General features: G+C 41.1%; 1 protein-coding gene across 1 annotated transcript; it reads right to left on the minus strand.

The window, feature by feature from the left end:
- Nucleotides 1-7,784: 7,784 nt before the first annotated feature.
- Nucleotides 7,785-8,696, minus strand: LOC308350292 (olfactory receptor 4B1-like; the record flags this gene model as incomplete). Its single annotated transcript, XM_080815428.1, has 1 exon — nt 7,785-8,696. One exon carries the CDS (start codon nt 8,694-8,696, stop codon nt 7,785-7,787), a length of 912 nt encoding a protein of 303 aa, XP_080671554.1.
- Between the last annotated feature and the right edge of the window lie 10,233 nt (nt 8,697-18,929).

Below are 18,929 nucleotides of genomic sequence, written 5' to 3' on the forward strand. Positions count from 1 at the left end.
GTCACCAGAGGAGGCAATGATTAGAGTGGGGTGATCTGAAATGATACAAAAGACTGCTTCATCAAGTGCATGAATTACATAATAATCCCTTGTAAATCTGAAAAGTTTGCAAGCTGGATATTGAAAGATAAGTAGAAGTTAAAGTATAGAAGAAGGGAATATCATTCCAAAAAGTAAGAAGAGTATACAAAGCCACGAAAATCCACCCAAGTGTGGCTGAAGTAAAGGGCAGAAGAGCAAAGATAAAACTAGAGGCAGAGTTTATTACCAGTTCCTGAGGGATGGTTATGCACTTGGGGGTTTATCCTGAAGACAATGGGGACTCATCAGGAATGTTAGTCAACTGGGAAGTAAAGTCACTTTGTATGTAGAAGTTGGACTAATAGGAGCAGACCAGCAGAAGGGGCACCTATTAGGAGACGAATGCCTCCTTAGATGATGGTGGCAGCAAGGACAGTGGTGCTATCTCCATGTTAGAGGTCTCTCTATGGCCTTTGAATGCTTTTAGCTATCTTTTGCTGGCAGCTTCTCTTCCTCCCACTTCCTTTTGTTCCCTGTCCATCCTTGGTTTGCAGAATATGATTCTAACCTCTCCACTTACTCTTCAGACCAGAAAAGATGTCTCTTAACTCTCAGCATTCATTCTTATTTTTGCTTCTCCTAATTCCCTCCTTCTACTTGGTCACTTGGTGACCTCATCCCTTTCCAAGGGTCTAGTTCAATCCACACACCATTCTTTCTCTTTACTAATACCTCCTATCATATGTCCCCCAGTGGCAAAAGAAACACAAACACCCTCTGGCCAGACTGCGCACATATGCTCTGACACAATCTTTTCCACATCCAGCCTTCCAACACCTTGTGGCATCACCAATATTGTGCATTGACTGATTTGCACACTGTCCTCAGCCATGCTGGACTTAACTCAAGGTGGCTGAGGTCTGTATGTATCAATACAGTCCCTCCTACAGTGAGGTTCCTGGGTTCTGAGACTAAGAGTGACATGACATCCACTCCTGACACAAATCTTTCTTCCTCTAGCAACTGGGGCAGGCTCAGCTGATCAAGGACCATCATGACCAGAAGGGAATCACCAATAGAGTTTATGTCTTCAGAGACAAAGACAGTAGAGACCAGCACCAAACTCTCAGTTCAGCTGGGGAATTTTACCAAGAGGCCATTCAAGGAAGAAAGCACTGCTAGCATTCCAGACTCCCGTGTTGACAACAAGTTTCTTCGGGTGATATCTATGTGATATCTAAAAAGTCCTTAGACTCTCACAGATTCAATGTCCAAACAGCAGCATGAAGATACTACCTGCCTCACAGGTAGATTCCCATTCCCCAGCCCATCCCAGAACTTAAGTTCCCTTTATCTGTGCTGCCTTTAATTCTTTCCAGAAACCAGAAACCCTTAAAGTCAGTGGCCTTCTTTTCACAGGACATTTTCAAATCACAGCACTTTCTACACTAGGTTGTAATTGCTTTGTGACCATCAACCCCCTCCCCAATGAACTGTGAATTTTCTAGAGACAGGGATTATAGCTGGCTCATACTCCATCTCCAGTGCTAACTGAAGCACCGCCAACATTAGCATTCAGTGATAGATAGAGTGAATGTAGATAGAATGAACATTCCGCGAATGCAGGGAGAGGCACCTGGCTGGCTCAGTCAGTACAGCATGCAACTTTCAATCTTGGGGTTGTGAGTTCTAGCCTCACGTTGATGTAGAAATTACTTTTAAAAAAATAGAATGAACAGTGGATATGGAGGGTATAGACATTCCCTAGCTTTTTTAGCACAGTATTTGGTACACTATAGGTGGTCAGTAAATATTGAAAGAACAAAGATCCCCAAGAACCAAGACCATAGCTTCTCCATCCCTGAATCCCAGTACCCAGTACTTTGTCTAGCTTGTCTCAGGCAAAGACCAGAACTACGTGAGAGCACTTTGTAAAATGCCATGCACTTCATGTCAACATTCCCTTTCTTGTGCATTGAATGCAGAGATTTAAATAATCCCCAGAGAATAGGCAGGTCTTGCAGATTCCTCAGCTAGCCAGTTGGAAATATTAAGACCTGGCTACCAACCAGAGCTCATATATTGCAGGAGTTTCCAGATGGAGGATCTGCTCACCCTGTAGCTTCAGAGTTGGCAATGCTGAGACCAAGCCACTGAGTCTCAGTTCCATCTGATTTAAAATAAGAGGTAAGTAGACTTGGCTCCCAGGTATTCCTGAATTCTGGCAGCTCTTGAGTTCACACTGCTTGAGAAATACCAGGGGGGACGCCGTCATGATCAAGAAAAGATTGCTCCCAGAGAGCCAGCCATACCTTTCCCCTTCCTAATCCAGAAGACAACCCCATGGGAAGCAGGACCTGGATAATAAAATCTCATACATCCATGTAGGTAACTTCAGAATCATTAAGAAATGTAAAAGAATAAATTCACCTAGAGTTCGCACTTACTTACTCTATATAGGATTCTAATAGGACCCAGTTACAAGAAAGCTCCAAATCTTGAAGTAAAACATGTATTTATTCTCTAAAGATCATCATGAGGTTGAGGCTCTGTGAAAATCTGTCAGTCAAAATTTATTCTATATTGAAATATTCAGTTTAAAAATCTAAGGGAGATAATTTTTTAATGTGAGTCTATGAATATTTGTTATGGGAAACACATTTGTTAAAAACGTTTGTGGTATAAAACTGTCTGTTCACCTAAGTTTCATTTGTTATAAGAGGTTGGTTTTATTTCCTATCCTGGTGAAGATTAGCCCATTGGCTATGGGTTAATCCCTCCCTTCTCCAGTTCTAATCAAACCCCACCATTATAAATGATGCACAGATTCATTCAGAATTAGGAATATATCTATACATAGATCTTCCAAAAAGGTATTTTGCAGAATAAATAAATGGTTCATTTGGTTTATGCTTTTTTAAAAAATGGGAATGTCAAAGAATGTCAAAGAATCACAGCTTTTATTCATAACAAACAAAAACTGAAATCAAACTAGATGTCCACCAACAGGAGAATACATTTTCTTCTGTTGTGGTGTATGTATACAATGGAATACTATTCACCAAACAAAAAGAACAAACTATTTAACCCACATTGCAATGAATCTTTTTTTTATTTTATTTTTTTTCAGTGTTCCAAAATTCATTGTTTATGCACCACACCCAGACAACACAATGAATCTTAAAAAATACTATGTTGAGTAAAAGAAGTCAGGCACAATAGAGTACATGCTTTATGATTCTGTTTTATGAGTTTTTGAAGGGGCAAAACTTCCATGATGATAAAAATTAGATCAGTTGCATATGGGGAGTAGAGATTGCCTGGGAGGCGTCACAAGAGAAGCTTCTGGGGTGATGGAAATATTCTACCTCTTGGTTGGGAATCTTCTGGGGTGATGGAAATATTCTACCTCTTGGTTGGGACAAACTGGAAATATTTTCAGACACTAAATTCGTCAAAACTTATTGGGTTGTACACTTAAGATCTGAGCATTTCACCTAATATAATTTAGATCTCAATTAAAAAAAAAAAAAAAGAACAGCTGGGATGGGGAACCACAAAGGAAGGAACCTCAGATTCTGGTGTCAAAATACCCAAGTTTGTGCTCAACTCTTGTGCCTGATTTATTCAGAAGCAGAGATTGCTGGTAGGTTTCCCAACATTTGTTTTCTCCTTCATTCCTTCTATAGTTTTAGGAACTCTGAATTTTTATCTGGGCACAAACCCACCTGGAATAAAAATCACATTACCCAGCCTCCCTTGCAACTTTAAGAAAGAGGACATGTATTTATTTTGTCCCTTTCTCTTCCCTGATGCCAGGAACGCTGCCACTCTTCTTGCCTCTGCAGCACCATCTTGGGCCACGAGATGGCAACAAAAGCTATAAAGGATGAAGAAACAAGAGAGACCATTTCCATCCTGAACTGTCTAGCTCTTGACTTCTAGCTTGTTTTAGACTCTGTTCCTTACAGATAAATTCTAATCTAAATGATGTTTCAAGCTCCAAAAATGTCCACTGGGAATGATTTAGATTTCACTGACCTATCAGGATTGCTGTGAGACTCCAATGAAGTAATTGATGTGAAAGGTTGTGAAAGGCTGTGAAATATTTACAAAATGTTATGCAAATATAAAATATAACACTTGCTCTGCTCGTAACCCTGAGGATGGCTTTGGGGAATTTTCATGCATTTGAAAAGCTGTTCTATTTTCATTGCAACATAATAGATTAACATCACTTCTATGTTGCAACTAAAATTTACAAGAAAGAGCTTCTCTGGCTCCAAATTATCTCACATCTAGCTTAAGACTTTCCCAAATGATAAAGATAGATAATGTTGATACCAGTTTGATATATTTTATCCATTCAGTAGTTGTTGAGTGCCTATCCTCTGTCACTCATCATGCTAAGTACCAAAGCAGAGTAATCCTCCTAAAATCTTTTCACCAAGAAGTTTGCCAGTAGCTGAATTACAACAGTAAATTCAGAGAATTAACCAACTCAAAGATTTAGATATTAGGCACATGACCGAGTCACTGAACTACTAACTTATCAAAGATATGCTTCCACTTCTGATCTATTCTACTGCTTTTCCTATTAAATAAGAAGCCTTGGAAAATCTAAATTGTAAAACACACAGAAAATCAACTTTCAATGAATTCAGATCTACAAATCCATAAAACAGAAAAGAGAAACTGAGATATGCCAAACGGGAAATACTTTCAGACACTATTTCCAGATAGTTCAAATCAAGAGTAAGACCTTCAAGGTAGCAGGAAAGGACACGTCAATGCCCATGCTCAACAAAATAAAGAATGTGAGGTAAGCACGACTTTTCTGCTCTTCTTTGACGTGTGTATTTGCTATTCACCTCTAGTGAGTCTGTGCTGGAACCAAATAACCACAAATCCTCAGCAGTGTGTGACAATGAGCTTTTATTCTCACATTAGTGTAGTGTGTCTGCAGGTTGGCTGGCTCTGACAGCTCTGTCTCTGGCTGCAACTCAGTGGGTCAGGCGAAGTTCCACTCCATGTGTGTCATTCTGCTGCCCAGGCTGTGCAGCAGCTCTTCCCCAGCATCTTGTGGTGCTGACAGGACACAAGAGGCAAGAGACACTTGAGGCTCCTTAAATTTAGGCTCTAACTGGCACACTGTCACATCCATACACATTCTACTAGCCAGGCCAAGTCAGATGACTGAGGTCAGGGTCAAGGGATGGAGAAGTATATTCCATGTGTAGTGTGAAGAACTTCTAAATTATGTGGGAAAAGGCATAGATACAAGAAGGAGTCAAACGCTGGAGTGGATAATTCAGGAAGGCTTGGATAACACATGTGAAAACATGCCCAGACACAGTTCTTCAACTGTTCCCCATACCTAAATCCATTGCTCAAGAAGGTAAATCTAAAAACGAGAAGATACGGCAAAGTCGATTGACTAGGCTGAAATCTCATTTGAAAGAGAGAGACCAACATACGTAAAATGCTTGATATTTATTATTTCCAAAATGCTGAAATTTAAAATATCCAAAAATTCCTATTACTCATTGCAGGCTTCAGGAAAACATAAGTGCAATGAAATTTATAAAGGCTTAATAGAAATACGTTTCTGAAAAAAATCAAAAGTTTAGTGTTAGCAAATTGCTGGCTGGGGAATTAGCAAATTGCTAATTAGTATATTAGCAAATTTACTGAAAATTAGCAAACTGCATCTTGGTGACTTTATTTGCAGTAAATCGGCCCAGAACTCTGGGTGCAGGGATATATAGGCAAACAAGACCACTCCTCACCTTGACGAACTACAGAATGGTGTGGTTCCTATTCACGACCCTCAGGCACTCGCATGCCCTCATTCTCTGGAGGGAAATGAGAACAGATGTACTCCCTGGAAAACTGGGACATGATGGAACTCGGCCCGAGTGTCCTCGCCAAGGAAACCGGATCATAGAGAGTGATCGTTCCCTTGCCTGAGGTTGAGCCAGATTTCAGTCACTCTGGCACCAATTCAAATCCCTGCCACGACGTCCAAGTGCACCACCCTCCAAGATACCCATCTACCAACACTCCCCGTGGCAGATGTTTCTTCCTAATAACCCTGACTTTGTTTACATACCAATACACCCAGCCCAGGAGAACCACAGTGCCTAATCTAAACTGATAACATAATCCCATTCCCCTTTACCACGGTTCACTATCCATCCCAGCCTCCTTTGCATCTAGACAAAGACATGCAGTAAGAAATGTGAAAAATTTCTGTTCCGGTCAATAAGAAAAAAATAAGAAATGTTCTGAGAAGTCTCTAGGAGATATTTTCCAAATAAAATGAGAGCCCCTCCTTCCTCTCACGTGACCATATAATACCTAGACATGCTGTAGCCATACTGCAGCCATGAGGGGGCAGCCAAGAGAACTGAAGATGCACAGACCAGGTGCTTTGGCATCACAGAATTAACAAAGCAACCCTAGAAATGCTGGTCTCCAAACTTTTTGTGGAGTCAGGAATAAATGCTATATGACTTAAGCCAGGGTTGCCAAACTGTTTTGGAAAACAGTGACTAGTAAATATTTTCAGCTTTGCAGATCATACACTCTCCATACTCAGCCATGCCACTATACCACAAAGGTTACCAAGGAGAAAAAGTAAAATAGGTGGTACAATGGTAGTCCAATACCTATTTATGGACACTAAAGTTTTACATTCATGTAACTTTGATATATCAACAAATATTATTCTACTTTGATTTTTTATTTGAATTCAATTAGCCAACTTATAGTACATCATTAGTTTCAGATGTAGTGTTCAATAATTTTTTGGTTTCATATAACACCCAGTGCTCATCTCTATTTTGATTCTTTTAAGTATAAAAACCATGTTGGTTTGTAGGCCATACAAAACATACAGAAACAGGCAATGAACTAGTTTTGGCTTAAGCAATACCTCAGTGCCCAGATAGCAACTGGCTAGAAAGAAAAGGATCTTCTAAAATTGTCCAGATTAATGGTTAATAATAGCTTCGTTGTATTTCACATCCAAGAGACATTTCCATTCTTTTTTTTTTTTTTGAAGATTTTATTTATTTATTTGACAAACAGATCACAAGTAGGCAGAGAGGCAGGCAAGGGTGGGGGGGCGGGGGAGCAGTCTCCCTGCTGAGCAGAGAGCCCGATTTGGGGCTTGATTCCAGGACCCTGAGATCATGACCTGAGCAAAAGGCAAGAGGCTTCACCCACTGAGCCATCCAGGCGCCCTAAGACATTTCCATTCTAACAATATCTTATGCCTATGAAATAAAGTACCTACTATGGAATTTCAAGCATTAGAATCAGGTTAATAAGTAGGGTCCCAAATGAAGTATTCAAGCCTTCCTGGGACTCCCACAAGACCCCACAACATTGGAAGACAAGGACAAAGCAAAACATAAACTTCTGTCTCCAAGTGCCACAGACTTTCCACACACCATGGCATGCTAACACGAAGAGGCAAAATGAATAAACCCAAGGTTGCACAGGTAGAAGATGATAGGGTGGGAATTCCAGTCTAGGTGATCTTCTCCAAAACATTCTCCAAAATAAAGACATCAATGAATTAGTACAGTTATGATTAGTACAATGGAATATAAGGGACTCATCTAAATACTAACAGAAAAATATGAATAGGTTAACTTTTCCTCAATTCCTCATAGTTGACTAAAATCAGAATGCATATTTGGCCACCCTATACATGACAACTTTTTTGTGTTTTCATGTTTATTCCATCCCTGAGTTCACTTTTTCCCCCACAGCTTCCTCACTGCATTTTTCACCTCTGCGTTTCTGAGTGTGTAGATGATGGGGTTCAGCATGGGGGTGATCACCGTGTAGAACACGGCCACCAGTTTGTCCTCAGTGAAGGTGGAGGGAGGTCGCATGTAGAGGAAGATGGCAGGTCCAAAGAACAAAAGGACCACCATGATGTGAGAGGCACAGGTGGAGAGGGCTTTGCGCCTCCCCTCTGCAGAATGATTCCTCAAGTTGAACAGGATGACAATATAGGAGGACACCAGGAGGAGGAAGGAGAAGATAGAAAATAATCCACTGTTGGCCAATACAATAACCCCCTCCACAGAAGTATCAGTGCAGGCAAGCTTGAATAAGGGATGGAGGTCACAGAAGTAGTGGTCAATCACATTGGGACCACAAAAAGATAATTGGAGAGTGATAATAATCTGAACCATGGAGTGAAAAAAGCCGCCGAGCCAGGAGCCAGCCACCAGAAGGCGACACATAGACCGGTTCATGATGGTTGTATAGTGAAGGGGTTTGCAGATGGCCACATAGCGGTCATAGGCCATTACCGTAAGCAGGAAGATCTCAGTGACCCCAAAGAAGTGGAAGAAGAATATCTGAGCCACACAGCCCTTCAGGGAAATGGTTTTAATCTTGGCAAGTAAGTCTGTGATGAATTTAGGGACAACAGTAGAGGAGTAAGTGATCTCCACTAGGGACAGGTAGCTAAGGAAGAAGTACATGGGGGAATGCAGACTCTTACTGACATTGACTGTCAGGACAATGAGGCCATTACCCACCACTGTGGCCAGGTACACGAGAAGAAACACCACAAAACATACTCTCTGCACCTCTGGATCCTGGAAAAGACCGAGGATAATTAACTCAGTCACGTTATTTGTACTCGCCATGGAATCCAATTAGGTGTTCTGGACACAAGGTCATGAGAGACCTGCAATAAAACAAACATTGATTGTAACAGATTCACCTCATTTATAACACATCACACAGTGTAACCCACTTTACAATACACTAATCACCAACTCATTCATTTGGCCCATATGTATGCTAATCCTGAATACTGATTCAGGATTAAATATTAGCAATCTAACGAGTTTGTGTATTAGAAGAGTAAGGCTCAGGGAGACGGCTACGCACCAGGATCACACATCTGGTGAATTCTGGGCCTCAGAACCAGGCTTTTTGACTTCAGCCAGGATTCTTTCTAATTCACCAGATGATTTGAATTTGAGGAGCCATTCCGGTTTCTAACCTACACTTTTACCCTCTTCACTGTAATTCTCTTCTATTGGGGAATCACCATGACACACATGTACTCCTAACTTCCTTGTTTCCTTCGCCTCTGCCTCAGGACACATCTCTCCACTGATGATTCTTCCCTTTCCAAAAGGTCCTGAGTATGGTTTCCTTTGTTAAGTTATGTTATACCAGTTTTTATGTTATAAAAACTGGTATAACTGTTATGTTTCCTTTGTTAAGTTATGTTATACCAGTTTGTTAAGTTATACCAGTCTTCAACCCAGGTCAGATTCTTTCACCCGACTTCAGCATCAATGACCACGTCTGAATGACAAGTGCTCAAATCCTCTGGAGAGAATTCAACTTATTAGTTTGTCTTCGTCATTCACTACTACTTTCCCATCTCTTGCCCCACTAACCTAACTACTAGAGATCCCGCACTCAGAGCTTGTCCTCTGAAAGCATTGGTATGGCCAGACAGCCCGCCTGCTCTGGTTCAGCAGCCAAGTATATTGTAACCAGAGTTATCCCCAGGAACAGATCATTACTCTTCTACATCTACACACACTTCAGACGATACAGAAGATGCACAGATCACAACACACACTCATGCTAACAATGTCCTATGATGCAAAACAGTATTCTCTAGATTAAAGTGTCATCTTCAGAGCTTTTTTCTACCACATATGAGCCATGAGAAATAAGAAAGAAATAATATGAACATCTTGATTCTCTGCTACAAAATCTATCCTTATTGCATTTCCCTTTATCTCTGAAATTTTCAAGAAATGCTCTTTTGAAAAAGTAAAAGTGTACCTGAGCAGCAAGGAACTGAATCAACAGAAAAAATGAAAGTGTCTCTCCTTCTCTCTCTCTCTCTCCTCTCTCTCTCCTCTCTCTCTCAAATAAATAAAATCTATTTTTAAAAAAACTGGGGGAGGGGAGCACCTGGGTGCCTCAGTCAGTTAAGTGTCTGCCTTTAGCTCAGGCATGATCCCTGGGTCCTAGGATGGAACCCCACATCAGGCTCCTTGCTCAGTGGGGAGTCTGCTCCTCCCTCTCCTCTGCCCCTCTGCTCCACTCATGTTCTCTCTCTCTCAAATAAATAAAATCTTTAAATTTAAAAAAAAGGAGAAAAAAAAGGAGGATAAACAGATGGAAAGAAAACAGGATATGTCAGACATCATCAGGTAAGAGCACAGGCTGAAGCATGAAATATCCGGAGAGCAGATACGGAGTTCTCATCCAAATAAAAAAAATAATAATAACTATATGAGGCGATAAATATGTTAATTAGCTTAACTGTAGTAATCATTTCATTATGTTTATCAGAAAGTCAATTTGTAAATAGTAAATAGGTATAATTTTTATCAAAGAAAAAATGTTTAAGATTAAATAAAGTCATTGACCTGAAAACATTGAGGAACTAGTATTCAGAGCAAGAAAACAGTAGAAAAAAAGACCATGGCATTTCAGAGATGCAGAGAATATCCTTGATCCTTAACTTTCAATCTCTGATTCAGTCCTTTCTATACTTGGATACTAGAGACTGCCCCTTATTCCTCAAATAAATTCTCCTCTTTGCTTAAACTAGTTTGATGGGTTTCTGTTTCTTGAAAGCAAAACCTCCTAAGATATGAACCTAAGGGAAAAAGTGTTTAAAAACTGAAAACCATTGCAATAGTAAGAAAGCTCAAAATACAATTACTAGTTAGAAAACACTACTGAAAAAATATTCCCTTTACAATTGTCATATAGTTATGCAGAGAACTATGCATAAAATTGCCATATTTTTGTTATGCAGAGAACTATGCATAAAACTACTATGGGAACACAAAAAAATTCATGTATAAAAGAAAAACATATCCACCAAAAGCAATTTTTATAAACTCATGTTTAAGCAATAAAAGTCCACATAAAGATTTTGACTGTCCCTAAATTTATCTACAAATTTATGCAACTTCAATCAAATCCAACAGAATTTTTCCTTGTAATTTATATGATTATTCTAAAGGTCATCTGTAGGGTGGGGGGAGGTCAGCCATCTACCAAAGCAAAAAGAAACTGCCCATCCAAGAGCTAGTTTCCAGGAATGGAGGTAAAGCAAAGAAATTACACTGATACCCAGGCTAGGCACAAACAGTAGTGCTAAATTCACCAGTGCTGGGCTCTTGCCAATAGGAGTAGTGCTGTGGGTACCAAGCACCCAGAATCATTGGGAATATCTAACACCATCTCAGCACCTGGAACATGAAATGAATGAATGGTTAGAAGATAAGATTGTGAGACTCCTCAAGAATCACTTTTTATCGCATCCTCAGTCATGAGCCCAAGGAAAGCATCTGGAGAGAGATTAGGGTTGTAGCAAATGACACTAAGCTATGGGGGGAAAAGGAGACCTAGAGGCAAGTGTGACTTGGAAGATTTCTGATGACATCCCCACCCTCCAGGCTGCCCAGGTTGTAGCTCTGATATCACCTTTGATCCTTGCCTCCCCATCATGTCCACATCAGTTATCACCACACCTCGTGAATTTCTCATTAAACCACTTGCCCCCATGTGTCCCTTCTCTCCATTCTTTCGCCAACCCTTCTCATGTACTATCAGCAGATGTCTAAATTTCCAATGTCTATTCATCTCCAGATGCTCCTGCCCAACCATCCCCTGTACTACAGCCAGAAAATTGTGTCCTAGACCCTTCTTTCCTCGGATCCTTCCCTGCATGGGAATAGCTGGGGAGTGCGGAGGTGGGTCCTGAACTCCTCAGACTCACGTCTAAAGATTTTTCATACTGAGCCATCTCAGCAATCACACTCTTACCCACCAAGCTTTGACTCACCTCTGTTCACGTCCTCTCCATCCCACAGTCCAACCTGTTCTTTCCTACCACAAACCCTCACTTAGCCAGAAATGCTCTCTCCCTGTCCTTCCAAAACTACCCACTTTCCAACCCAGTGCCAGTCTTGCATGTTCAGTGAAGCTTGCCTTTAATACTCCACCCATCTGAACCTTCTCTTCCCTAAGCATTGGAAAATAAGTTGGGGATTCTCCGTAAATGCCTATCAAATCATACCTCTACCCTAAAATCTACCAACACCTCCCCATTGCCCATAGCATAAATTCCAATATTCTTGGCATGGATACCAGGTCCTTCTTGAAGTGGCCATTGCCTAACTTTGCACCCTTATTGTCATTCCCAAATGACTGTTTATAGCTACTTCCAAACCAAAGACGTCCTTTCTCCCTTCTGTGTGTTTAGTATTCCTTCTTTCTAATTGCAGGAACAACCTTACTATAATAAGAATAATGTATCCCTTGCTCTGTGTTTTTATAGTAATCTGTCATACTTCTTTTTTAGCAATTAATAGATTTTTTAAAAGATTTTATTTATTTGACAGAGAGAGAGAGAGAGATCACAAGTAGGCATAGAGGCAGGCAGAGGGGGTGGGGGGGTGGAAGCAGGCTCCCCGCTGAGCACAGCGCCCAATGCAGGTCTTGGTCCCAGGACCCTGAGATCAGGACCTGAGCCAAAGGCAGAGGCTTAACCCTCTGAGCCACCCAGGCATCCCCAATTAATAGATTTTTATAATTGTTGTCCTGTAACTATATCTTCTACTAAGAAATACAGTATTCAAAATTATCACTTACTATATTTCTTAAATTTGTATTTTTAGCCACATTTTGGTTGATAATCATGGCTAATATTTCAATAGTACCAAGTGCCACGCACTTTATAAGAACTCCATATACATTAATTCATTCAGTTCTCAGCACAAACCTGTGATGTGGGCTTTATTATTGTCACCTTGTGACATATGAGGAAAAAGAAGCGCTGTTATTAAGTGAATTAACTGTCCTTAAGTCACACAGCAGTGGAGTCAGGATTTCAACCTGAACAACCTCAGATCCTGTGTTTTTTAACCACTGCCCAATACACTCTCTAAGCACATAACAAGTAAGTGATAGTTAAAATTAAATATGTCCTTCTGCTAGAAGTCCAATTTTTATTTATTTGCTGACAAATATTTTTTTTATTGAAGCATAGTTGACATACAATATTAGTTTCAGGTTTATAACAGAGTGATTTATCATTTGTGCATATTATAAAGGGATCACCATGATAAATCTAGCTACCATCTGTCACCAGACATACACTATTAACTATATTCCCTGTGCTATACATTGTATCCCCATATTTTATTTATTTTATAACATAAGTGTTTACCTTTTAATCTCCTTAACCTATTTTCACTCAGTCCCCCAACCCCTTCCCCTCTGAAAACCGCCAGATCGTTCTCTGTATCTGTGAGTCTGATGACAAATATTTGTTATGAGCATGAACTCGATCCTTTTATGATCCACTAGAGAAATTAAGCAAAATATCCTAGGACCAATATGAAAGGTCGCTCAGAGATAAGAAAGGAATCTTAGAGGAGGATCCAGTTTTTCCAGCCTTCAACCCTAAGAGGAATAATTGATAGCCTTCCTCTATGAAAACCACATGTTCCTTTCCTATCATCTCTGTCTTTTCTGCATTTATTCCTCTCTCTGCTATCTACCACCAGCCATTCCCACCATCTCTCCCACAGAGCTGGTAAGAAATACCTCCTCTTGTATGTACTGCAATGAGCACTGTGTGTTAAACGCAAATAATGAACCATGGAACACTACATCAAAAACTATGAAGTACTGTATGGTGATTAACATGACATAATAAAAACATAATAAAATTAAGTAGACTACAAACAAACAAACATTAAAAAAAAGAAAAAAGAAATACCTCCTCTCTCCCCACAATGCTGCCTCACCAAGGGGCATGGAAAGAAAATGTGATGAGCATGTCAAAGCCTAAATCAGCACATGAACACGCAGACTGCACATCAGGTGACCCGCTGGACTCTGGAAAAGAGGAGAATGACAGAATGCAGACAACACCCAGAGGTAAATGTAAAAGAGAGTTTGATGTACCAATGTGGCTGATCTCAGATGACCTAATCACACACTCCCACTTCATCATTCCCAAACAGTACCTCACAGAATCCCAAAATTGTAAAGGAGTTTAAAACTACCAAATTTGGGGGCACCTGGGTGGCTCAGTGGGTTAAAGCCTCTGCCTTCGGCTCAGGTCATGATTCCGGAATCGAGCCCCAAGTCCGGCTTTCTGCTCAGCAGGGAGCCTGTTTCCTCCTCTCTCTCTCTGCCTGCCTCTCTGCCTACTTGTGATCTCTGTCTGTCAAATAAATAAATAATCTTTAAAAAAAAAAAAACTACCAAATTTTGTGTTTTATATAATCTCTCCACAATAAAAATAAATAAGTAAATGGAATTCATTACCCCCAAAAAATACGTATTCAAAGCAAACCACCTCATTTACAAATGAACACTTGGGCTTAAAGAGAGGAACTGACTTGCTTAATATCCAGTGGCTGCTTAGAGACTTTGCACCTCGTTTCCAGCCATGTCACCCACCTTGAAGTCAGAAAACCTGGTGTGGCTTCATTCTGCCTTGGAACAAGAAATTGGGTCAGATGGATCTCAAATATTCTCAGGTGCCTCCAATTCAGCATGAAAGTAGTCACTCTGTTGGAATAGATCATTTTCAAGGTGATGATCTGGTTGAAGAAACTAGGATGGTACGGAGCACTGGATTCCTCTCTGGGAATCCTGGTCCCTGGACAAGTAAGGTGCTCTGGCTAATGTTCCCCACCGAGCTGATTTTTCACTGACAGGCCCAATAAGCAAAGTCCAGGTCACACTCAGCTAAGCCCCTCTGACGGTGGTGCTGAAAATATTCAGAGACCTTTTACTCTAACTTCCTCTATTTACAGATGAGATAACAGAGGCTGAGAGAGTCTCATTGTTTCCCAAAGCCATAAACTAGGTCTTTGCCAGGCTACTAACTCAGAAATCTGTGTTCTTTCAACAACACTCAGCTACCTTCTGAAGGCACTGGGTGGTTGTTACTACTGTGATTCAAGGGTCAGACCTTGTCCACAAGAACAAAACACCATGCTCCTGGGGGCTTCTAGAAAACAAATAGATGGCATCTAAGATGAATCACAAAAGATGAAAATTCAGAGGATCTGGATCTGGGTGGATATTTGGATTTATAATATCCAAAAAATAAACAAATGTCACAGGAAGTTAGCCAATTCAAAGAATTTAAGATCCTGGTTTAGATGTAGAAAATGTACCCACCCACTGAGAGTCCAAGAGTTCTGAGTAAATACTCAGATCCTTTTATTATTTAAAATAAATTAAGCTACACACTACAATCAAGGGAACAACTTCCCCATGGAATTTTTTTTCTCTTGGGTGTAACTCTCAGTTAAAGTATAACTTAAGAAAGTTTCAAAATATGCTTCAATTAGTTTAGTGAGATTTCCATAAAGTTTTGACACCCAATTATGAGGTAGTAAGAGAAGAAAGTTGAAGGAAAGACATAGAAGGAACTTCTTCCCACACTGAACTGCTGAGAATGGAAAGGAGAATGAAGAGAGAGGAAAGCAAGGACTGGACAGGGGCCGGGACAGCTGGGCACTGGCTCTGGTCATAAATGATTACCTACTAACTTAAGCACATCATTCACCTCTCCACTTCTCACTCTCCCTGGCTCTGCTTCTATATAAAAAGAGCAGAGCTGAATTATCTCCATTGTATCTTCCCATTCTCACATTCGTGAATTCATGTACGAATCACTGACAGTCTCAAGTGCCTCACCCTCTCCTTCAATAATGATAGTGGTGATAACAATGCAATCTACAGGAATTCCCTGAGAAAGACATGTCATCATCTGTCCATCCATCCATTCATCCATCCATTCATGCCTTCATTCAACAAACAGTACTGGGTCCTTAGCCTGTAGAATGTAGCCAAGCACTATTCGAGGTGCAAGAGATTGGAAGTAAAAAAAAAAAAAAAAAAGTGGTTCCTAGTCTCACAAATGTTAAATTCTTCATATCCCCAACAGACATAATGGAGGTGGAGGCAGACAATAAATAAATAAAAGTTGATCTGTAAGGCAGATAGTAATAAGTCCTATGAAGAAAATAGAACAGGTTAAGGATGATAGGGAATGCTGGTGGGCATTACATTATTACAGTAGTAAGCAAAGGCCATATTTTGCCAAGATCTCTGTCTGCTGTCTTGAGAAGAAAGAAAGGGAGTGAGAAAAGTAAGAAAACCAGTTAGGAGAACATCACAATAATTCAATCAAGAGATGCTTATGTCTTGGGCCAGGACAGTAGCAGTGAAGGTTTTAGGAAGTGGTCAGATTTCAGACATATTTTGAAGGTAGAATAATGAGATGTGCTGATGGTTAGATTGAGAGGATAAAGAAGGAGAGAAATTAAGGTTATCTCCAAGGTATCAGGTCAGACTTGCCATTTACTGAGATGGGAATGGCTGCCGGAGAACCAGAATAGCAGGGAGTAATAAGAATTCTGTTTGGGACATTTTAAATGAAGTTGCTGTTGGTACACAACCTCAGGAGGTTCCCAGGTGAAATCTGAGAACAGCCCTTATACACGGAGGATAGGGGGAGACCTAAGAAAGAGGCAGACCACTCCGTATTGGTAAATGGAAGATTTAATCCACAAGGGAACTTCCACACAGGGCTTGTCTTAGGCAGTCACAATACAAGATCTTCACAACCACCTGCCAAATCTTAGAAGTTTAGATAGAGACTTTAACTAGCTTCAGTCACATATACTGTCCAGGTGGCCTTAACGCCATATTGCTCTCTCAAAGCTGTGTCCTTTGGCAGCTTCTAGCTCAGGGAAGGCACGTGGAACACACACTCCCAGGACAAGGACAGGGGAGCATCTTGCAATTGCTGGGGTCCAGCTCTCTGTCTGACCAACCAGCAGTCACATCCTCTCAATGACCTCCTCCAACCATTGCCTTTCAAAATCCCCAGTAGACTGCATCAAGAGAGTGACAGAGTTTATTCCCAACCTCAATCCCTCTCACAGGAAGGCCAATTAGCAACTATCCATAGACAAAACATCACTGTGTAAATCCCAGAACCCAGAGGTGAAGCTGAAATACCAACAACAACAACAGAGGCCAGGAAAAACAGAGGCCTTAGCAAGATAAGATGAGCAGTTTAACCTTGACTGCATTGCCTCCCTCCCAAGCCAGCACAGCTACACCAAGAGGCCTCCCCTGGGCCCACAGCTTCTCCAGCAGGAAAAAGAAAACCCGAGGTGGACATGCAGCTTCTGAAGTGTTCTGAGACACTTCTCAGGAGCCCCACTTGCTCAGCTCATGGGGAACACTGTGTGAACCTACAGAACTCAAACACTGGAGATGATATAGAGACAGGGAAGGGGATGGGGCTTACAGCAACCAGCATCAGATCTTGGATGACCAAGTTCCTGCTCACAGTGGCCCCTGCCTGGCCAGGAAGTTCAGTTGGCAGTTCTGCTTAATTCAAATCCCTAGCCAATGGCCAAAACAACTATAGAGCCCATACTATGACCCTGCCTGGGCAGCTGAGCAAATTCCCAGTCCCACCCAATTGCAGAACATAGTCTCCAATGCCCCTTCTGGGATGCAAGGCCACAGATAACTAGCAGTGGTGGAGCACATACTCTGGCTCACCAGGGCAAAGGAAAAAATTCATAGTTCTGCCCCAATACTAAGGATAGCCTCCAGTCCCACCACTCTGGGAAGCATGAACACAGACACCTAGGAGCCATGAACACATCCTATGGCCTGACCAGGCAGGGAGACAACCCAGCAGCCCTGTCCAGTTATTGAGTATACCCTCTGACCTTGAATAACTAGGGACATGAACAGTAACAATGAACAGCCTTGGAGCCCAGCCTATAGCACCACCTAACCATACAGCCCAGGCTAAAACCCCACCCACCAGCAGAGTCTAGCATAAAGGCCTACCTGATTGCTAAACACAGCCTGTGTCCTCAACCAGGCAGAGATCCAGCACAATCACAGATCATAGCCTGCAGCCCCACCTAACCAGACAGCAACCTCACATGACCTTGGAGCACAGTCTCCAGCCTCACCCAACTTCAGAGAGCAGCCCACTGCCTAACCTAAACACAGAGCAGTCAGTGGCACCTTCCAGCCTGAAGCCACATCTGACCACAAGCTATTGGGTAGTATATTACAAATGTTGAAAGAACAAAACTGCCAACCAAGAATACCATCCTCAGCAAAGCTGTCCTTCAGAAATACAGAAGAAAGACTTTCCCAAATGAAAAGAATTGAAGGAGTCCACCATTACTAGAGACACCTCACAAGAAATGCTAAAGAGCATTCTACAAGCTAAAATGAAAAGGATGCTAACTGACATGGTAAAAAACATATGACTGTGTAAATCTCACTGATAAAGGTAAATAAAGTCCAAGTCATATTCTTGAATATTGTGATTGTGTTTCATAAATCAATTACAAGTCTAGTTTAAAAGTAAAAAATACAATGGAATATTATGCAGCCATCAGAAAGGATGACTACCCAACTTTTGTATCAACATGGACAGGACTGGAAGAGATTATGCTGAATGAAGTAAGTCAAGCAGAGAGAGTCAATTATCATATGGTTTCACTTACTTGTGGAGCATAAGGAATAACACAGAGGACATTGGGAGAAGGAGTGGAGAAGGGAGTTGGGGGATATTGGAGGGGGAGATGAAGCATGAGAGACTGTGGACTCTGAGAAACAAACTGAAGGTTTTAGAGGGGAGGAGGGGTAGGGTGATGGGTGAACCTGGTGGTGGGTATTAAGGAGGGCACATATTGCATGGAGCACTGGGTGTGGAACATAAAAAATGAATTTTGGAACACTGAAAAGATAAAATTAAATTTTAAAAAAATTTTTACAGGCACCTGACTGGCTCAGTCAGTAGAGCCTGTGACTCT

This window comes from Martes martes, assembly GCF_963455335.1.
Source record: "Martes martes genome assembly, chromosome: 10".
Taxonomy (NCBI): Eukaryota; Metazoa; Chordata; class Mammalia; order Carnivora; family Mustelidae; genus Martes; species Martes martes.